The sequence below is a fragment of the Ranitomeya variabilis genome, chromosome 3 (genome assembly GCF_051348905.1).
Source record: "Ranitomeya variabilis isolate aRanVar5 chromosome 3, aRanVar5.hap1, whole genome shotgun sequence".
NCBI classification, from domain to species: domain Eukaryota; kingdom Metazoa; phylum Chordata; class Amphibia; order Anura; family Dendrobatidae; genus Ranitomeya; species Ranitomeya variabilis.
In genome coordinates, this window is record NC_135234.1 from 115,551,479 (window position 1) to 115,574,452 (window position 22,974).

A 22,974-nucleotide genomic window follows, 5' to 3' on the forward strand; every position below is an offset into this window, starting at 1 on the left:
GCAGCATGTTGCTACAATGAGCAAAACACGCAGGCACACCGCAGGTGACCTGCCAGTGACCTCAGGTGCAGTTTTGGTCAGGATTTTACTTGCATTAAATCCTGACCAAAGCCTGAAGCAAACCTGACCGTGGACACATACCCTAAGGGTATGTGTCCACGTTCAGGATTGCGTCAGGATTTTTCATCAGTATATGTAAGCCAAAACCAGGAGTGGAACAATTAGAGGAAAAGTATAATAGAAACATATGCTCCACTTCTGCATTTATCACCCACTTCTGGTTTTGGCTTACAAATACTGATGTAAAATACTGACCAAATCCTGATGCAATCCTGAACGTGGACACATACCCTAAGAAAGAAAAAAAAGCACAAGACAATCCCTTTAAGATGGGCCCTCACTTTATCACGAATTGCCAGGACACTCCGTCATCCTGAGACCTAGGGAGCTGCTTCAGTGTCGGTTTAGCTACCGCCTGTCAGTAATAGTAGAATATGGTGTGTCATGTACTGTAGTCATGGAGAGAGCTGTGCTTAGCTCCTTTCTTTCCATGACACCATTGCGCTGCTGAGCTATGGATGGCTACTGCCCGGCTGCCGTGCCTTACATCCCTGCGCATGCGCTCAGTCCTACATCCCCTCGCACATGCGCTAAGTTGCCTCTGGTTTCGCCAGTAGTAAACATGGTTCGGTACTGGCAAGATCATGTGACACGGGCGAAGCCCCGCCTACTCCGTCTGTTACCGCTGTAGAGATTCCGTCTACCCTTTGGCGCCTGAGCTGTCACCGGCCGCAATAGACGCCCAGAATGCCGCCGCTGGTGTGTCACGTGTCCTTCAGGAGCTGCCGGACCTGGGGACTGCTAACAAGAATCGCACTGGGCGCCAGACCTTCTATCCCAACACACCGTAAAAGCCATGGCGGGTGAGTGCGTGATGACGTCATTACGTGGCGCCGGCGTACTGTAATCCCATGTCACTTGCATTTATGACAGAAAATGTTTTCACAGATGAGAATGTGGTTCCCATAGATGTGCGGACGTGTGGCGCCCCCTGGTGGCCTCAGGCGTGTGTCCGTGGCGTGTTCTGTAGTCTGGGCTGAGCAGTTATTAGTACAGGGACAGAGCTGAGAACACGTGTACAGTAGTGACCCCGGCAAGGGCGCAGACCCTGGCGGCCACCGCTGTGGTTGTGGGGCGTAGTGACCCCGGCAAGGGCGCAGACCCTGGCGGCCACCGCTGTGGTTGTGGGGCGTAGTGACCCCGGCAAGGGCGCAGACCCTGGCGGCCACCGCTGTGGTTGTGGGGCGTAGTGACCCCGGCAAGGGCGCAGACCCTGGCGGCCACCGCTGTGGTTATGAGGCGTAGTGACACCGGCAAGGGCGCAGACCCTGGCGGCCACCGCTGTGGTTATGAGGCGTAGTGACGCCGGCAAGGGCGCAGGCCCTGGCGGCCACCGCTGTGGTTGTGGGGCGTAGTGACCCCGGCAAGGGGCGCAGACCCTGGCGGCCACCGCTGTGGTTATGGGGCGTACTGACCCCGGCAAGGGCGCAGACCCTGGCGCCCACCGTTGTGGGGCGTAGTGACCCTGGCAAGGGCGCAGACCCTGGTGGCCACCGCTGTGGTTGTGGGGCGTAGTGACCCCGGCAAGGGCGCAGACCCTGGCGGCCACCGCTGTGGTTATGGGGCGTACTGACCCCGGCAAGGGCGCAGACCCTGGCGCCCACCGTTGTGGGGCGTAGTGACCCCGGCAAGGGCGCAGACCCTGGTGGCCACCGCTGTGGTTGTGGGGCGTAGTGACCCCGGCAAGGGCGCAGACCCTGGTGGCCACCGCTGTGGTTGTGGGGCGTAGTGACCCCGGCAAGGGCGCAGACCCTGGCGGCCACCGCTGTGGTTGTGGGGCGTAGTGACCCCGCCAAGGGCGCAGACCCTGGCATCCACCGCTGTGGTTGTGGGGCGTAGTGACCCCGGCAAGGGCGCAGACCCTGGCTGCCACCGCTGTGGTTATGGGGCGTAGTGACCCCGGCAAGGGTGCAGACCCTGGTGGCCACCTCTGTGGTTATGGGGCGCTGCGCCACCTTCATGTTTCTGAGCCTATGCTATATTACCATAGGAAACTGGGAGCAAACACAAGTGCAGTAGGGTCTTAACTGGTAAAACCAGTCAGAAACCAATGGGGTTTCACATAAGAAAGGAAGGGGTTTCAGTCCTGAAGAAGGGGTCCTGTGTGACCTTGAATGGCGTTGAATGTTAAACCTGTGCAGAATAAAGGATTTTAAAGAATGAAGCCGACGTCCTGGATCCTTCAGCAGCGCAGATTTGACACTTATTTTCCTCCACTTGTTGAATCTGATCTCATGATGGGAGAAAAGACCTGCACTATGAGCTGAAGAGAGCCCTGTGCACACTGCGCCGCTACCGTCAGTTATACACATATTAGCGCCCACGGATACGGATGTCACAGTATTGCAGAGCGCAGCAAGCAGTGCTATCACACAGCCAAAATGTCAGCAGCCCCATGTACATGCACAGCGCCCCCTTGTGTCACCTACAGTAGCGTCAGCGGCCCCATGTACATGCACAGTGCCCCCTTGTGTCACCTACAGGAGCATCAGCAGCCCCATGTACATGCACAGCGCCCCATGTACATGCACAGCGCCCCCTTGTGTCACCTACAGGAGCATCAGCAGCCCCATGTACATGCACAGCGCTCCATGTACATGCACAGCGCCCCCTTGTGTCACCTACAGGAGCGTCAGCAGCCCCATGTACATGCACAGCGCCCCCTTGTGTCACCTACAGGAGCGTCAGCAGCCCCATGTACATGCACAGCGCCCCCTTGTGTCACCTACAGGAGCGTCAGCAGCCCCATGTACATGCACAGCGCCCCCTTGTGTCACCTACAGGAGCGTCAGCAGCCCCATGTACATGCACAGCGCCCCCTTGTGTCATCTACAGGAGCGTCAGCAGCCCCATGTAGGAGCATCATCAGCCCCATGTACATGCTCAGCGCCCCCTTGTGTCATCTACAGGAGCGTCAGCAGCCCCATGTACATGCACAGCGCCCCCCTCATGTCACCTACAGCAGCTTTTCTCCCATCCCAGGCGTAAATACAGAAGTATCAAGACTCCGCAGATATCAAAGCTTCCACTCTTCTGGGAAGGATTTCTATAAAATTTTGGGGGTGTCTGTGGGAATTGCTTCACATATATCCATAGTATTTGTGAGATCAGACACTGATGTTGGAGGAGAGGGCTGGGTTCATAGTCTCCATTCTAGTTCATCCCAGAAGTGGTGGATGTGGTTGAGGTCAGGTTCTCCCACACCAAACTCCCAGAGAGTAGAGCTGGAGTGACAGAGGCTTCAGCTCTACCGACTCATTTACATATTCATTGAAATTCTGATTTCTCGGTAATGGAGGATCAGACTGGTCATGTAAAGGTATTACTAGACTTGTATTTAAAAGAGTTACATGCTTATAAATAGTTTGGGGGTGAAATCCTCCTTGCAGATTATGTGTAAACTGAGCCAAGGGAACTTGGCTGTGAATGGCTGGGGGTCAGGGCTGCCCCCTAGGGATCACATACTTCTATCATGTGGATAGCTGATATACTGTATGTTTATGGGACAACCCATTTAACATGTTATGTTAAATACTGTATGTAAAACAAAGTTGGAATTTCATTTTTTTTTATGCCCCAAAATTGTGCCAATAAAAACTACAACTCTGCTGCTCAAAAATAAGCCCTCCCAAAAAGGGAAAATACTTACTCAATCTTGTAGGGTCTGAAGGCCCAAGGTGAGTTGATCGTTTGGCTGGAAAAACCTCTCCTCGCAGCTCCATGACAGGAACCCTCTGCCGAGTTCTCATTTGTTCTTTACGGTTGTGCCTTATCTCAGGGGAGAGCAGAAGTATCAGCCATTGCAAATCCAACGTTTTGAGTTCTTCTTTCCCCTGACATAATCTATCGGAGGTGAGTCTGGAGGCCTCTGTGCATTAGAGTGTTGGCCAATGTAGGTTTGGCCAAGTATAGTCTAATGTGTTTGGGGCCTTATGAGGTAACATTATGTCTGATCAGCCTTTAACCTTTTTGATGTTTAACAGGGACTGTTTAATCTACAGATGAGCTAGTTCTGCTCCCATTGTGCCTCCAAGTGCCTAAACTGTAAATTGATAAGGTTTCTGACAATGTTCATGCTGCATGAACCTTGATGGAGGACATCTATCTAGAGCAGTGTTTCTCAACTCCAGTCCTCAAGACCCACCAACAGGTCATGTTTTCAGGATTTCCTTAATACTGCATAGGTGATGGAATTAATGCTTGAGCAGTTGATGACATTATCACCTGTTTAATACTAAGAAAATCCTGAAAACATGACCTGTTGGTGGGTCTTGAGGACTGGAGTTGAGAAACACTGATCTATTGGATCACAGTGCAGGTTGTCGTATACATTTGTGGTTTTGTGAGTTAACATTCAACCTTCTTTTCCAAAAGTTGAGTGCATTTTAGTGGCTTATACTTTGAAATATCTTCTCATGGAGCCACATTTAACAGTTTATTTTTTTTGTGCCTCACAGCATTGTCACTTTGTCCTATGACGTGTATGAGGGAACGGCACCTGGACCACCCCTTGTCTTGCTTCATGGATTGTTTGGTAGCAAATCAAACTTTCAGTCTATTGCTCGAGCTTTGGTGAGCCGGACAGGTAGAAAGGTAAGTGCTTGTCACGTTACCATCAAAGTCTCTAGAAAGCCGTTCTCATGTTTCAGGTCTGAAATATGAAATAGATCTCAAACCAGCAGCCCTTGTCAGATTACGCTCGCTAACAAGTTGACCATCATACTACTATGTTCAGAAACATAGGCAACACTGATAAAAAGGTCAAGCATCCAAAGTTATATGTTTTGGACTCTGTATAATTGAAGTCTATGGGAGCATGTATGAAATATGTTTTTCTTTGCTTCAGACGCAAGCCACCAACAGCCCAACATGGTCTGAACTGAGACGTAAAGAAAGCTTTGGTTGGGTTTGGGTCGTTTTTTTTGAGTCAAGGTTAATTGGCATAAATCAATTCTGTCCCATCTGTCACCTTCTAATAGTCAAAGCCAGACTCAAGATGTTTGTGTACCAATAGCTGACAATTTTAAGTATTTTGGTATTATTGTTTCTCAAAATGTAGAACAATTTTATTGCTTTAAACATTGATCCTCTAATAGCAGAGACAGGGAGGCAACACAAGTCCAAACAACATGTCTCTGACTCTTACTGGGCACATATATCTCTTTAAAATTATATATTTGCCCCATTTGGACATGATTTCACACAAAAACCCCAAAATGGGCCAGACAAAATTGTCACCTTTCCAAAATTGTGGGTAAACAACTTTGTTTCAAGCATATGATGCTTGTTCAAACTCACCTGTGGAAAGTAACAGGTGTAGGCAATATGAAATATGACTCAGTCTTTGCATTTTGTGTCTGTGTGTGCCACACTAAGGCTAGGTTCACATTGCGCTAGGTGAGTCCGTCTAACGGACACGTTTTTAAGTAGTGAAAACGCAATATAACGCACATACTAACGCGCCCATAGACTTGCATTGTCTGACGCCTCGTGACGCATGCCAAATTTGGCATGCGTTAGTCACATAACGTTTTTTTCTGACGGACCTTGGAACGCGGCTTGCAGCGTTTTTGGGTCCGGCCAAGCTAACGCAATACTAACGGAAGCGTTAATTCTGCCATTGATGTCTATTGCAAACGCAGCCAGACGCAAATCTTGATAAATTTCAAAAAAGAACCATACGTTTTAATAGCGTTTGAGGGATGTCCATGTGGTCATGTGACAGGAAACAGGATTTCGGCCATTACTGTCCCCAGCGCACATCCTGAGGCCTGCTGCACACCAGAGAAAAAGTGTCTTGCAAAAGATCACAGGAAATGTAAGTACATTTGTATATATATATATATATATATATATATATATATATATATATATATATATATATATACTAGATGGTGGCCCGATAATGCATTGGGTATTCTAGAATATGCATGTCCACGTAGTATATTGCCCAGCCATGTAGCATGTAGTATATTGCCCAGCTACGTAGTATATTGCCCAGTGACGTAGTATACATCACAGAGCCACGTAGTGTATTGCACAGTGAAGTAGTATACAGCACCCAGCGACGTAGTATACAGAACCCAGTCACGTAGTATATTGCACAGCGACGTTTGTCACAGTACCCTGTGTGAGCGGTGAGCAGAGGGGTGTATGCGGGCGCCGGGCAGTGAGTGCGGGGCGGCCCTTTTTTTTCTGACTGTGTGCGTCGCTGATTGGCCGCGGCAGCCATGACAGGCAGCTGCCGAGGCCAATCAGCGAATTAATACCGTGACAGAAGGACAGAAAGACGGAAGTTCCCTAGACAATTATATAGTAGATATCTCTGTATACATCATGGGAGTCTGTATTGTACGACGGATGTGTGTGTACTAAAAATGTATTGCTTTGTTGCAGATGTCGGATAGCGAGGGAAGCAGCAGCAGCAGCAGCGTGTCTGCGGTTTTTTCTTCTCAGTCGGTAGGCTTGCACTTTAAAAAACCACTAAAATTTGTGTGAAAATTCAGTGTATTAAGCTATATATATATGTATAATCATGTTTCTATTGCAAATAGGAGTCTTCGGAGCCCGAGGCTGCTAGGCCCCCCCAAAAAAAACAGGCAAAACCAACAAAGGTACATAGCAGACATTTTTAAGTTTTGCAAACATAAATTTATTGATCAAAGAAATGTAATTTTTTTTTCCATTTACATACTCAATAGGTTGTGGCACACGGAGGACACAAGAGGAAGAAGGTTCCTCGCCGTCTGTCGTCTCCACAACTGCCAGTGGTAAATATAAAACTAGAAATGTATCTACAATCTATCTATTCACTTTCTATCTGCTATATCTATAAACTATCTATCCACTATCTCTCTCTCTCTCTATCTTTCGCTGTATCTATCTATGTATCTATCTATCTATCTCTGTATCTATCTATCTCTGTATCTATCTATAATTGAACCTTTCAACATTACGCTTTGTGTTTACATAGTCCAAGTCAGCAAGCCAAAAAAAAAAAAGGATTGTGGTTGATGAAGAGCCGTTGACCATTCACAATGAGACACTGATCAACCTTGTGGAAGCCAACCCCTCAATATGGGACCAAAGCGACAGCTCCCACCATGACATAGTAAAGAACCGGAAGTTGTGGGATCAAATTATCTCTCACTTCGATCCCCGATACATGGAGAAGTCGTCAACCTCAAAGAAAAAAATTGGTAAATATTGGTGATGTTAAATTGTCTACTATCTATCTCTGAACTATCAACTACCTATACACTAAACTATATCTCTATCATCTATAATTACTATCTATCAACTATCTATCTACTAGCTATATATCAACTATCTTAACTAACTATACACAATTTTTAAACTATCAAAATAAGAACTGTCTACTAATATATATATATATATATATATATATATATATTTTTTTTACCTTTTTTTAAAAATTACAGCGGATGCGGTCCATACCCGTTGGAAATCAATAAGGGACCGCTTTGTCCGTGACTACCGGAATAGTCAAAATCCACCAAGTGGATCAGGTGCCAAACGGGTGACCCCGTATGTGCATTACGAGCAATTGCTCTTTCTTCAAAAAACAGTGTCTCAGCGCTCGTAAGTACAAATTAGTCTGCGTGCGAGACAAAATTGTTTAAAAATTAAAGCTAAATATATATTTTTTTTTGGTTCCAGCACGATATGCAGTACCGCCGCGCCTAGACAGGCAGAAGAACTGGAGCCATCTCCACTGGAACCAAGTCAGCAGACGGGCACTGAAGACGTCTCTGTCATCAGCGAGCCACGATCTGGGGAGAGAAGCACTGTGGCTTCAGGTGTGAGTGCCCGGTTGCAATCAGTGCGTGGACGCAAGCGAGCTTCACAAAAAGATGAAGCTGATGCCATTATTGTCGATGGACTTCAGCGGGTTGAGGACATGTGTCGGAGTGAACTGAAAGACCTGAGGCGGGAAATTACCGACTTACAATCTCGCGAGTCTGTATATTCTGCAAATGAGTGGAAGCTACTTTTTTTGTCCTATGTTCCCGTAGCACAAAATATCCCGGCACACAGAAACCTTTTGTTTCGGCAAAGACTGAATGACCTTCTTGAGGAATTTGTGGGACCCCAGGAGCCAGCTCCATCGAGAACCAGAAGCATAGACATGCCGGCCTACAACCCTCAATATAGAGCCCGGTGTGAAACGAGCATGGAACATCAGAGACAAAGTAGCAGTCCATCATACACCTGGGCAGACAATACGCCCGCACAATACCAGAGTCTATAGTACAGCTCAGTGTCCCCAGCCAGGTGCAAACTGTGTTTCACGTTCTTTGGTTTATTGTTTTTTTACCACCCAATTTCGTGTGTGTTTTTTTACATCCCTATGGGATATCATATGTAACAAGTTCACAACTGTTCTTTCATAAAAATTCAGAAACTTAAGTAAACTGTTTAAAATCTGATTCTTGTATGACTGTGAATACAACATAACAGTAATGTAACATTTTACAAGACATATTTTACAAGACATATGGGAAATAAAAAAAACCCAAAAAACAAAAAACACATCAGGACACAGCTTCAGACTTGAAATAAATTTTACACGTGTCTGTCTTGCCATGGAACATGCCCCTCATGTATGAAGTACTGTGCAAATTGGTCACGGATCCTCATTATTTGTGCTGCAGACCGAACAGCAGTAGATTCAATGCTCATGAGGTTCGACTCACATTCATCGGGGTCAACCACCTGGGGTTCATGTCTGGCCACAAAATTATGCAGACAGATGCATGCCTTCACAACACGGTCCACATTTTCTGGTTGCAGTTGCATGCACGTTAGTAGAATTCGCCATTTTAATGTCAAAATCCCAAAGGCGCACTCCACATAACGTCTTGCCCGGCTCAAGCGATAATTAAAAATGCGCTTGGTGGAGTTCAGACTGCGGCTTGAGTACGGTTTGAGGAGATTTTGCCCAAGTTGGAATGCCTCATCACCAACTAAAACAAAGGGCAAACTTGGGTCTTCGGTCCCCGGTAGAGGTCGTGATGAGGGCAAGTTAAAATTGTTGCTATACAAACATCTCCCCATGTTGGAGTCTCTGAAGACTCTTGAATCGTTAGTACGGCCATACGCACCAATATCCACAGCTACAAACCGGTATCTTGCATCCGCAATAGCCATCAAGATTATCGAGAAGTATTTTTTATAATTATAGTACAGGGACCCACTATGCGCTGGTTTCTGAATCCGTATGTGCTTGCCGTCCACGGCACCAATACAATTGGGGAAATTAGCCACATCCTCGAACTGTTGGGAAATCGCTAGCCACATTTCTGATGTTGGGGTTGGTAGCACAAGTGGTTGCAAGTTGTTCCAAATGGCATCACAAGTTTCCCGAACCAGTTGGCAAATTGTTGACTTCCCCAGTCTAAATTGGTAATGCAGTGACGCAAAAGATTCTCCGGTAGACAGATATCTGTCGGCATTGAAAAAGAAAAAAAAAAAAAATGTTTAGGATTTTTAAGGACAACTAAAAGGCTACATAAATAGAATATACAATTGCTAAATGACCATTATGCCCCACGATACCTAGATCTAGTCTTTGTCAATAGAATGAGAAAAAATTTCATAATTACCTCACAGTCACTACTAATCGTTCCTCCGCACAGATGCTTTCACGGAAAGTGCTGCGCTGATGATGTATCTCATCCTTCACATGTGAAAGCAGAACATCAAAGGTCTCAATGGACATCCGTAGATAGCGTTGGAATTTTGAAGGGTGATCCCGAAGCTGAAGATACAGGGTGTGAAAGGCACCATAAGTACTCCGCAAGAAATTCACTTCGTGGATCCAATATCTCCTTTGCGAACTACGCTTTCTCTGGCGAAGTCGCAACCGCATCAAGCGAAATCGAACCAGCTCAGACACAAACATCTTGCTAGCAGAAGTTCACTCAATGCTTTCAAAATGGAGAATGAGTCTGCACCTACACCCCGACGAGGACAAAAGGAGAAAAAAAAAAAAAAACTTTATTGACAGTGACAAACACAGACAAACTGATACATCGCGAACGGACATCAAAATGAGAAAAACGCTGTCAAAAGCGTTAACGCAAGCGTTAACGTGAAGCCGATTTTTCAACAAATTTGATCCTTTTCTGTACATGCGTTTAACGGATCCGTTTAACGCCATGTACTTGACGCAATGTGAACCTAGCCTTAGTGTGTATGTGTTTCTTGCAGAGGTACTTTTACAAAATAATACAAGTGTATCATTTGTTGTATTTTCTGCAGGTGCTGACGTTAGATGCCCGCAACCATGGCAGCAGTCCACATTGTGATCTCATCACGTACCCTGCGATGAGTGGCGATGTGCGTCACCTCTTGCAGCAGTTAGACATTTCCAGTTGTGTCTTAATTGGTCACAGCATGGGAGGCAAGACGGCCATGACCTTGGCACTGCAAGAAGTAAGGAGTAGAAATGCAAAGTTTGTCAATATATTTTAACATAGTTATATGCTGAGGTTGTAAACAGATGTGCATAAAAACGTCCCACTGCTGGATGATGAGAACTAGCTTTGATTAATCCCCAGGAGACTATTGTGATCCTAAATCAGTGCTGTGCCTAGTATTGCCTCTCATCCACATTGACATGAATATGGCTCAGCTGTGCTCCATCATGTCTCCTTCAGGGTGATGTCCATTTTGTTCTTGTGGTGCTGTATAATTAGCATTTTTACTAGACAAGGGAACACTCTGAGACGCTGTGTCAATATGGGACCAATCTTCCGGACAAGCTGTGCCTGATATATTCTCATTTCTGTCTACACATTATTTGTATTTAAACAAATGGAAAGGGAACCTATCCGGTCCAACAACGCTATTACCCAGCCTATATAGGGTTAATTTGCAAGTTAATCATGTTATGAGGGTGCCCGAACTCCGGCACGTGGGAGAAAATAAACTTTATTTCTCCCGGGAGCCGCCAACTTTGTTATGCAGGCATGCCCGGAGCAATTTTAGTGACTACTCGCAGCACTGTAAGTGGCTTTTCCTAGGAGACATAAAGTTAATTTTCTCCCACGTCACATGATCGGGGATCATCGATGCGTTGGCATAACAACCAGAGGACTCCTGAAGACATCTATGGTTGTTGATGCCAGATTGCTGTGAGTGCCACCCTGTGGTCGGCGCTCATAGCAATGCTGTAATTCTGCTACATAGGGGCGATCTGAGCATCGCTTCTATGTAGCAGAGCCGATCAGGCTATGCTGGCTTCTAGCCTTCCCTGGAGGCTATTGAAGCATGGCAAAAGTAAAAAAAAAAAAATGTTTTTAAAAATATGACAAAAATAGAAAAAATATAAAAGTTCAAATCACCCCACTTTCGCCCCATTCAAAATAAAACATATATATATATATATATACCTACACATATTTGGTATCGCTGCTTTCAAAAGCACCCGATCTATAAAAAAAAAAAAGCATTAACCTGATCGCTAAAGGGCATAGCGAGAAAAAATTTCAAACCGCCAGGACTACGTTTTTTTGGTCACCGCGATATTGCGTTAAAATGCAATAACAGGCAATCAAAAGAACGTATCTGCACCCAAATGGTATCATTAAAAACATCAGCTCGGCAGGCAAAAAATAAGCCCTCCCCAACCCAAGATCACGAAAAATGGAGACGATACAGGTCTTGAAAAATTGCGCAATTTTTTTTTTTTTTAAAAATTTTATGGCAAAGTTTGGAATTTTTTTTCACCACTTAGGCTACGTTCACATTAGCGTCTTTGGGCGCAGCGTCGTCGACGGATACCGACGCATGCGTCATGCGCCCCTATCTTTAACATGGGGGGCGGATGGACATGCGCCGGTATGCGTTGTCAAGCGTTGTACGACGCATGCGTCATTTGGGCGCAACAGACAGGGCGCGGCCGACGCTACATGTTGCATTTTTCCTGCGTCGAATTTCCGGGAAAAAACGCATGCAACACACTTGCGTTGTAAATGCGCCAAAAAAACACATACTGTCTATGTAAAACGCATAGGGCGCAGGTGCCTGCGTTGACCCGCGTTGTTCGACGCATGCGCCTTTTCAGTAAAAAGTAATGGGTTGGCCGCATGCGTCAAACAGAGCTGCGTTGTGTATGCGTTTTGCGTTGCGTCAACGACGCTGCGCCCAAAGACGATAATGTGAACGTAGCCTTAGATAAAAAAGAACCTAGACATGTTTGATGTCTATGAACTTGTAATGACCTGGAAGAATCATAATGGCAGGTCAGTTTTAGCATTTAGTGAACTTAGCAAAAAGGCCAAACAAAAAACAAGTGTGGGATTGCACTTTTTTTTTTCAATTTCACCACACTTGGAATTTTTTTTCCTGTTTTCTAGTACATGACATGGTAAAACCAATGGTGTTGTTAAAAAGTACAACTCGTCCCACAAACAATAAGCACTCACATGGCCATATTGACAGAAAAATAAAAAAGTTATGGCTCCGGGAAGGAGGGGGGCAAAAAATGTAAACGGAAATCCGAAAAAAGCTCCGGGGGTTAAAGGGGTTAATGTATTGAAGCAAAGTTGACTCTTCTTTTTCTCAGCCCCAAATGGTAGAGCAATTGGTTTCCGTAGACACGAGTCCTTCTCCAACAGCGCAGCAGACTGGTTTCCCTCAGTATATTAAAGTTATGCAGAATATACGTTTAGAAGGAAAGATGCCAAGATCTACAGCCAGAAGACTGGCAGAGGAGCAGCTGAGTACAGTTGTTAAGGTATGGACGGTGTAACTTTAATTTTCAATTACACCCTTTGAGATGACACAGAAGGTGGTAATAAAACATCCAGATAGAAGAGAGCATTTTCTCTTCATTCCATTAAATATATTTCCCCACCAAATAATCTGCCGCAAGTGCAGCCATACATCAGATACCGTTGCACCCACACAATACAAAGTAAATGGCATCTGTGTTATACAGCCAGCGCCTTCCTGTAACATATGCTAACAAACCTTCGATCTGCCAACCTAGGCAGCCGAAAAACTTGAAGAGATCCAGAGTACAATTAAAACAAGGCTTTATTAGTGGAAAACATATCCAGTGCCACAGTGCACAAGCACCTAAACAAGAGGTGGGGGACCACCACATATATCATGCTAAAAAGCATATCCTGCGATATGGAGCAGAATAATGCTGTATACACTTCAGGTACATAACACCAACTATTGCCTAAGCATATATATAGTGAAACTATTACAGTATAAGTACCAAATATAAAACAGCAATCACCATATCTACCTGTGGCTGGTCCAGCGTCCCACCTCACCCCAACGCGCGTTTCGCAATTAGCTTCTATACTGTAATAGTTTCACTATAGATATATGCTTAGGCAATAGTTGGTGTTATGTACCTGAAGTGTATACAGCATTATTCTGCTCCATATTGCAGGATATGCTTTTTAGCATGATATATGTGGTGGTCCCCCACCTCTTGTTTAGGTGCTTGTGCACTGTGGCACTGGATATGTTTTCCACTAATAAAGCCTTGTTTTAATTGTACTCTGGATCTCTTCAAGTTTTTCGGCTGCCTAGGTTGGCAGATCGAAGGTTTGTTAGCATATGTTTTGGAAGTGCCAGTTATATAGTGGGGACAGTTGTTTAAAGCCTTCCTGTAACAGCCTAACTCTGATCGCTGCTCTTCAAAGGGGTTCTCTGAGAATGTGTTAAAAATGTCTGCCATCACATATTTCAAGCTGCCACCCATCCTAGTTACGTGTCAGGAAGGATTGCAACCTGGAACAACACTACTCAAGACATATTATTATTATTATTATTTATTATTATAGCGCCATTTTTTCCATGGCGCTTTACATGTGAGGAGGGGTGTACATAATAAAAACAAGTACAATAATCTTAAACAATACAAGTCACAACTGGAACAGGAGGAGAGAGGACCCTGCCCGCGAGGGCTCACAATCTACAAGGGATGGGTGAGGATAGAATAGGTGAGGATACAATAGGTAAGGATAGAGCTGGTCGTGCAGCAGTTTGGTCGATTGGTGGTTATTGTAGGTTGTAGGCTTGTCGGAAGAGGTGGGTCTTCAGGTTCTTTTTGAAGGTTTCGATGGTAGGCGAGAGTCTGATATGTTGTGGTAGAGAGTTCCAGAGTAGGGGGGATGCACGAGAGAAATCTTGTATGCGATTGTGTGAAGAGGAGATAAGAGGGGAGTAGAGAAGGAGATCTTGTGAGGATCGGAGGTTGCGTGCAGGAAAGTACCGGGAGACGAGGTCACAGATGTATGGAGGAGACAGGTTGTGGATGGCTTTGTATGTCATGGTTAGGCTTTTGTACTGGAGTCGCTGGGTAATGGGGAGCCAGTGAAGGGATTGACAGAGGGGAGAGGCCGGGGAATACCGGGGGGACAGGTGGATTAGTCGGGCAGCAGAGTTTAGAATAGATTGGAGGGGTGCGAGAGTGTTAGAGGGGAGGCCACAGAGCAGGAGGTTACAGTAGTCAAGGCGGGAGATGATGAGGGCATGGACTAGGGTTTTTGCAGATTCTTGGTTTAGGAATGTACGGATCCGTGAAATATTTTTGAGTTGGAGGCGGCAGGAAGTGGAAAGGGTTTGGATATGTGGTTTGAAGGAGAGATCAGTGTCAAGGATTACCCCAAGACAGCGGGCTTGTGGGACTGGGGAGAGTGGGCAGCCGTTTACTGTAATGGATAGGTTTGTTGGGGAGGTCGTGTGAGATGGGGGAAAGACGATGAATTCTGTTTTGTCCATGTTAAGTTTTAGAAATCTAGCGGAGAAGAAGGATGAAATAGCGGATAGACATTGAGGGATTCTGGCTAGAAGGGTGGTGATATCTGGTCCAGAGATGTAGATCTGTGTGTCATCAGCATAGAGGTGATACTGAAAGCCGTGAGATTCTATGAGCTGTCCCAGGCCAAAGGTGTAAATGGAGAAGAGCAGGGGCCCTAGAACTGAACCTTGCGGGACTCCGACAGATAGGGGGCGAGGTGAGGAGGTGGTGTGTGAGTGGGAGACGGTGAATGTCCGGTCTGTTAGGTATGATGAGATCCAGGATAGGGCCAAGTCTGTGATGCCAAGGGATGAGAGGGTCTGCAGCAACAGGGAATGGTCCACTGTGTCAAAGGCAGAGGACAGGTCCAGGAGGAGGAGGATAGAGTAGTGCCGCTTGCTCTTGGCGGTTAATAGGTCATTGGTGACCTTAGTTAGGGCAGTTTCAGTGGAGTGGTGTGACCGGAAGCCAGATTGAAAGCGGTCGAAGAGGGAGCAGGAAGATAGATGGGAGGACAGTTCAAGATGGACGTGTTGTTCCAGTAGTTTTGAGGCATAGGGGAGAAGTGATATAGGGCGATAGCTAGATACAGAGGATGGGTCAAGAGAGGGCTTTTTGAGGATAGGTGTGATTGAGGCATGTTTAAAGCTTGAGGGGAAAACACCAGTTGTTAGTGATAGGTTGAAGAGATGGGTTAGGGTTGGGATGAAGACTGTGGCGAGGTTTGGGATGAAGTGGGATGGGATCGGATCAAGTGCACAGGTGGTGAGATGCGATCTTGAGAGTAGAGTGGAGAGTCTGTCTTCTGTAATGGTGGAGAAGTTGGTTTTGGGGGTGGAGGGCTGGGTAGTTGGGAGGAAGGGTTCTGGGGGTTGTCGACTGAAACTGTCTCTGATGTTCTCAATCTTCTGCTTGAAAAATGAGGCAAAGTCTTCAGCAGAGATGAGTGGGGAGGGAGGAGGCGCTGGGGGGCGGAGGAGAGAGTTGAAGGTGTTGAATAATTGTTTGGGGTTGTGGGACAGGGAGGAAATAAGAGATGAGAAGTAGGTTTGTTTAGCTGTGGCGAGTGTGGTCTTGAAGGTAGTGAGGGACTGTTTGAATGCAATGAAGTGCTCATTGGAGTGGGATCTTTTCCATCTCCGCTCTGCAGCCCTGGAAGCTCGCCTCAGTTCTTTGGTCAGGTGGGTGTGCCAAGGCTGTCTGTTGATTTTGTGAGCTTTGGTATGTGTGAGAGGGGCAACCGATTCCAAGGCTACAGCTATTGTGGTGTTGTAATGAGTGGCGGCGTCATCCGCATTGTGTAGGGAGCTTATGTCTGTGAGAGGGAGGAGGGATTCAGAAAGTGAGTGTAGATCGAGGTGTTTAAGATTTCTGCGAGGGTGTGCAAGTTTGTGGGGTGGGGATTGTAGACAGGGAGTGGAGAGGGAAGAGAATGTGAGCAGGTTGTGGTCAGAAAGAGGAAGAGGTGAGTTAGAGAGCTTAGATAGGGAGCAGAGGCGGGTGAAGATAAGATCCAGTGTGTGACCATCTTTGTGAGTGGCTGTAGAAGACCATTGAGCAAGGCCAAAGGAGGAAGTGAGAGATAGAAGTTTAGTGGCAGCAGAGAGGGAAGTGTCAATGGGGATGTGTCTCAACTGCCGGATGAGTAGCATCGTAAACAAACAATCCATACTCCGCTCCACAGCTGTAACAGGAGAAAAGAAAAAAATATATATCTTCGACTGACTAAGCACAAAGGTTTTTTTTTTTTCTAACTTCAGTACTGTTAGGCTCTGATTTGTAAACCTGTTCTGCTGTCAGTCTGACTGGTTTTCAGCAGGACATGGAGACTGACCATACAACAGAACTGAAGCTGAAGACAGAAAGTCTATTGCGCTCAGTTTTCCTTTAGTCTTGCTTCACAGCTGAGCGAGCAGATCAGTTATGTTCATTCCGAAACTCTACTCCCCTGACAGTTGACACACACATGTCCCAAGCAGAGTTTCTTCAGACTGCAAACCATCATGATGACCAAGATGGTTTGCAGCTTGAAATATGTGCCGGAGGCAATATTTATCACAAAGTCACAGACCACATTTTTTTTTTCTTTTTTCATTTCTGTACTTATTTCCATCGCTTACTTAAAAGAAAAGACTTTGCCAGTTTAATATCACCATAGTTGTACTAACCTGGAAAATCGTTTGTAAACATAAAAACCAAGTAATGGCAGAATTGTGGATTTTTTCACACTTGTTTTTTTTTCCCTTTTTCCAATTCGTTGTATCAAAAATTAATGTGTCAATCAAAGCTACCACTTGTCCTCCAAAAAAATAGAAATGTAAAAAAAGCTATAACTCTTTGGAGAAAGGGAAAAAACAAAGAAACTGAAATGAAAAATTGGCTGTGGCACTGAGGGGTTAATAAGTATGCACAGTGCTTCTTCTTTTAAACTTTTTGAAGTGACAGAAACAGCCCATGAATAGGTGACAAATGTACTTTTGTGATGAGTCTCTTACTGCTCCATAATACACAAGAATCCATCTTACATTGTTAATATAACTAGGCAATCAGCAAGAAGTAAACAAAGCAGTGAGAACGCAGCATACATCCCCAATTTGTTTCCTTGCTGCACATTCTTAGTTCCCCCCACACAGTAATACATCTATCACAGGTGTATCAAAGGCTGCAGACCGTCGCTCTGCATCTGACTTCAGAAGGTCTCAGCAGTTTGCTTTGCAGACTTCTTCCTGGTCCTTCTGACTCTAGGACCCAGTGGCAACCTTCCCCTGGCTCTAGTTGACACGCCTGAACTGGGGTGTTTATAAGTCCCAGCTTGCTGCTGGGAGTGGCTGGTGATATTTCCATTTCCCTGTTGAGGCTTGGAGCTATAGCAGTGGGGATTAACTAGTTTTTATCGCAGGGGTTAGGTATCCTGCTCAGCGATAGGTGCAGAACCCATATAGGGGCGCTTAGGGCAGAAAGGGTGATAGATCTGCCTAGGGGTCTCCACTCCCCCCTTCCCTAGTGTTGGATTCCCTTTTCCTTATCCCTTCGTGTGGCACTTAGTAGTTCCTACACTGTGCGTGACAACATCCCAGCTCAGAAGCAGGAAGTTTCACAATGCTATTAAAATAGTGAGACAGACGTGAACCCAATTTCTGCCAACTTCTAAAAGGTCAGTACTATAAATACTAAAGTAGACAGGATTTGTCTAGTTTTCCTATTGTATATATTAGAGGAGGTTATGTGATAAAACCTCTTTAGGGTATATGCACATGACGTCATTTTAACCCAGGCAAACCTGCTGTATCTTTCACGCAGGAGACATTTCAGAGCAATCGTTTTTTTTTTCCTGAAGCTTCTTTTGTGTCATTTTTTCAGTCATTTACGAAGCGATTTTTCGATGGTTATAGATGCTGCTGTTTTTTGGATTGTTTTTCCATAGTTTTTATTATGTCTTTTTTTATATCATTTTCTGGTTGTTTTTCTTTTTTCCCTAGCCAGTATCAAGGAAGGGGACCAAACAGATGATTAATCTCAAATTATAATGTATCCCCATGTGTAGCTAGGTTTATACAATGTTTGTCATGGAGACATCAAAAGTTCTACCATATGTAAACTGTAGCTGATGAAGAAGACCTTAGAGGAGATGCACACTGCAGACCAAGTGGGGAAATGTGCAGCAGTATATGCCGCAACGGACTCCACCATACCATCGTTATCCACAGCTAAAATACACGTGATCATATCCTCAGACTACATTTTCTGCTTTTCTGTGAGTCGTAGAATGTGCAGGATTGAAGCACAATTTCTGATAGAAGATCTCTAAAATGTAAAGTAGTTAAATGGGGTTTTCTGTCGCATACAGACCTTGTAAAAATAATAAACAGCACCTACTCACCATGTGATCCCACCTGTGCATCCTGAACCACTGCTTCTTCCCACTTCCTTCTCCTCTTGATGTGGCTGCAGTACTTATGCACCAACAATAAGTGACTACAGGGGTGACCAACACCGGAAGAAAAGAGACACACGGGGGGACCCGGCCAGCTGGATGGTGGAGCAGTGGAGGATCCACAAGTAAGATCGGCAGGTATGTGCTGTTTATTATTTTCACAGCACACTCAACCACTAAATGATATAAAAGAATGAGTTAGAAAACCCCTTTAATGCAGAATAATTACAACTGTTCTAATCTGTCTTTTGATGTTTTTTTTACAGAAAGCATCTGTTCGCCAGTTTTTGCTCTCTAACCTTGTGCAAGAAAATGGCCATTTTAAATGGAGAGTAAATCTTGATGCCATCTCAAACCATCTCCAAGATTTACTAGACTTTCCAGAGTTCCATTGCTCTTACCCCGGACCTACGCTCTTCTTGGGAGGAGCTAATTCTCCATACATCAGGTGAACTATCAGGCATTGTGTTAAATGACAGACATTCATTTTAAAGGCATATTCCAGGATAACAATATTGAAGGCCTATTTTTAGGCTATGCCATCAATATTAGGGCCTGCCAATCAGCAGTTAATTTCCTCGTTCCATCGACCTGTTTGCCAGTTAGAAGCAACTGGGCTTGGTAATGCTGTATGGTTCTAATAAAGTACAATTTCCAGAAAATCCATTGCTAAGTAGCTATCATACAGGTGTACAAAGCTGTGTAAGCTATCGTGAAGCTTCAGCGCTCACACTTTCAAGCACTGAAGCCCCCTTAAAGAGAACCTGTCAGCAAGATTGTGTACATTAACCTACACACAGTGTCAAGTCGGCGCCGTTATACTGATTACAATGATACCTTGGTTGATGAAATCTGTCTTGTGGTTGTTGTTTAATCTTTATTTTCAGTTTTGAGTTAATGATATGCTCATACTCTAATGAATATTATGTATACATACTGTAAAAAAAAAATAATCGCATGTGTAATGTGCATATAATTATTATGGTTGAGGTTATCCTCATATTTAAAAAAAAAAATCCATTTGAAAATGGCCATCTTGCTACAGAAGAAAAAACTTCCTCCTCCAAGATGGCCCCGCCGAGCCTGTGCAGTAGCCTCTATCAGCGATCGCCAATAGCTGTTATTGCGCAGGTGCCAACGACAACATCTTGCTAGAGAAGAAAAAAAAATTCAGTTTAATGGTTTAACATATTTTCTGTATAATATTTTTTTACATAATTTTATTTATTTTATTTTTCAGTTCCGAGAATTACCCTGACATAGAACGCCTCTTCCCATGTGCAAATGTGGAATACATTCAGGGTGCAGGACACTGGGTACACGCAGATCAGACACAGCTTTTCCTCGATGCCATCTGCCACTTTGTAGAGCCTACGTAACACAAGACAGACCTTTCTGTAGATCCAAACTGTGGAAAATGGTTCTACTTGTTAAGTGATTTGTCATAAAGACTGTGGAAAAACTGTATTGCAGCATTATTAGGTTTACAAATGAATGAAAAAAACATAAAACGTGGATACATCTGTAAATCAGAAAGTAGAGCAGTAGTCAGTCAATGTATGACTTTTCTAATTTCAAAGATATTGTCATGTTTCTGTTTTGGTTGGAAAGTAAGAACTGCAGCCATATTGGCTGACAATATTAAAGGGAACCTGTCACCCCCAAAATCGATGATGAGGTAAGCTCACAGTCATCAGGAGCTTATCTACAGCATTCTGTAATGCTGTAGATAAGCCGCCGATGTTACCTGAAAGAGGAGAAAAAGACGTTAGATTATACTCACCCAGGGGCGTCTCAGGTCCTGTACAGCGCCTCCCATCTTCAATCCATGACGTCCTCTTCTGGTCTTCACTCCGCGGCTCCGGCGTACTTTGCCTGCCCTGTTGAGGGCAGAGCAAAGTACTGCAGTGCGCAGGCGCCGTAAAGGTCAGAGAGGCCCAGCGCCTGCGCACTGCAGTACTTTGCTCTGCCCTCAACAGGGCAGACAAAGTACGCCGGAGCCGCAGCGTGAAGAGAAGAAGAGGATGTCATGGAATGAAGATAGGAGGCGCCGGAGCGGACCTGAGACGCCCATTTGACCGGACCGCAGCGGGACCGCCCCTGGGTGAGTATAATCTAACCTCTTTTTCTCCTCTTTCAGGTAACATCAGGGGCTTATCTACAGCATTACAGAATGCTGTAGATAAGCCCCTGATGACGGTGGGCTTACCTCACCATCAATTTTGGGGGCGACAGGTTCCCTTTAATATAAATTCCCATCACCATACTTAAAGGGAGTATGGCAGCCCTAAAATACATATTAAACTATCCACAGAGCTATGTAGGAGACTTGGCGCTTTTACAACTCAAACCTTTAATTTAGAAACCTGCCCCTCTGTTATGTGGAAAATGTGACTTTAATCCAATATGCTGATTTGGTGTGAATAAGTTGTTATGGCTGGCCTATAGAATAGCTGACAGCCCACTAGTCGTTCCCAACTCTTCCATACAGATGAAAATTTGGCTCAGCCGAACGTTCTTGTGTTCTCAAATGAGAGAGTGAGGTTTCTCATCTCTTGAAAAATAAGTGTCAAGATTCAAAGTACCCGACCCTTATTTCCCTTGACATCATCTGTCAGGGAAGAGTCAGGAGGTCCCATTCAGATTTGACTGTTGGCTGATCCTGCCATATTGGCCTGTTTGGCCGACGTTAGTCTAGTGTGTATAGTTTAATCAAAGATCTTGGAATAATAAATTCCACAATTGGCATGTGTTCAAAAATCGTTCCTGTGCTGAGATAATCTTATAAATGTGTCCCTGCTGTGTACTGTATAATTGTTTTGTCTGATCAAGCAGTAACATGGTCTGAACATGCTGCATCTCTTGGCTAGAAAAGGAAGCAAAAGAGTATACAAATAGGACAGCATGGGATCGTAGCTGTTTTTTTTTCTGTGGGCTACATTTCCCTACTTACTTTATTACAAGAGTGAGCATTTCTACCACATCGTCAGCACTCTAAGCTCATTATAAATCAAGTGTGAGACATATAAGCTCAGTGGCAGAGGGGCTCCTACCCCAATGAATTGATTTATGATGGGCTCAGAGTGCTGGAGACTTGTCAGAAACACTCACTCCTGTTATACCTCAGCCGGGCAATTGTTTTACCTCACAGAAAGCAGCAGCTGCAAGCCCTGATAGATCTTCTGTATAATCACTTATTTTATCTCCCCTAGCCAGGAGTTGTGATATCTACAGATCATGTTTTTGCACAGTCAGACACAGCCATTACACAGTATATAGAGCGTTTTCCAACCTACGAAGAATGGAGAGAATTTATCGTACACGTAAGGTACACTTCAACTGTGAGAGACAGAATCTAAAAATAACAAAGAAACAGAAAATCACATTGTGGGATTTTTGCATAATTACATTCAATGTTATTGCATGAAATAAGTATTTAATCACCTACCAACCAGCAAGAATTCTGATTCTTACAGACCTGCTATTTTTTCTGTAAGAAGCCCTGCTACTCTGCATTCATTACCTGTATTAATTGCAACTATTCACACAATCAATCATTCACATTTCAACCTCTCCACCACGGCCTAGATCAGAGAGCTGTCCAAGGATGCCAGAGACAAAATTGTAGCCCCGGATGGGCTACTGGACAATAGGCAAGCAGCTTGGTGAAAAGGCAGCAACTGTTGGCACAATTATTAGAAGATGGAAGAAACACAAAATGTCTGTCAATCTTCCTTGGTCTGGGTCTCCATGCAAGATATCACCTCGCGGGGTAAGGATGATTCTGAGAAAGATCAGGAAGTAGCCCAGAACTACATGGGAGGACCTGGTCAGTGACCTGAAGAACGCTCGGACCACAGTCTCAAAAATTACCGTTAGTAACACATTACGCCATCATGGTTAAAATCCTGCAGGGCACACAAGGTCCCCCTTCTCATGCCGGCTCATGTCCAGGCCCATTTGAAGTTTGCCAATGACCATCTGAATGATCCAGAGGAGACATGAGAGAAGGTCATGTAGTCAGATGAGACCAAAATAAAACCTTTGGTATCAACTCCACTCACCGTATTTGTAAGAAGAAGAAGGATGAGTTCCACACCATCTCAACCGTGAAGCATGGTGAGGGAAA

At 44.8% G+C, this 22,974-nt stretch overlaps 2 protein-coding genes across 3 annotated transcripts; both read left to right on the forward strand.

Moving 5' to 3' along the window:
• The first annotated feature begins 679 nt into the window (after nucleotides 1-679).
• On the forward strand, nucleotides 680-20,786 carry ABHD11 (abhydrolase domain containing 11). Its single transcript, XM_077294556.1, has 6 exons — nucleotides 680-923; nucleotides 4,578-4,713; nucleotides 10,405-10,578; nucleotides 12,713-12,883; nucleotides 19,112-19,293; nucleotides 20,086-20,786. Exons 1-6 carry the CDS (start codon nucleotides 808-810, stop codon nucleotides 20,222-20,224), a joined length of 918 nt encoding a protein of 305 aa, XP_077150671.1. The 5' UTR covers nucleotides 680-807; the 3' UTR covers nucleotides 20,225-20,786.
• Nucleotides 6,782-10,126, forward strand: LOC143815407 (uncharacterized). Of its 2 annotated transcripts, XM_077294559.1 has the most exons (4): nucleotides 6,817-6,890; nucleotides 7,094-7,319; nucleotides 7,563-7,722; nucleotides 7,801-10,126. In XM_077294559.1, exons 2-4 carry the CDS (start codon nucleotides 7,286-7,288, stop codon nucleotides 8,390-8,392), a joined length of 786 nt encoding a protein of 261 aa, XP_077150674.1. In that variant the 5' UTR covers nucleotides 6,817-6,890; nucleotides 7,094-7,285; the 3' UTR covers nucleotides 8,393-10,126. The 2 variants fall into 2 exon arrangements, with proteins under 2 accessions (XP_077150673.1, XP_077150674.1); XM_077294558.1 differs by having other exon boundaries at nucleotides 6,782-7,319.
• Nucleotides 20,787-22,974: the final 2,188 nt, after the last annotated feature.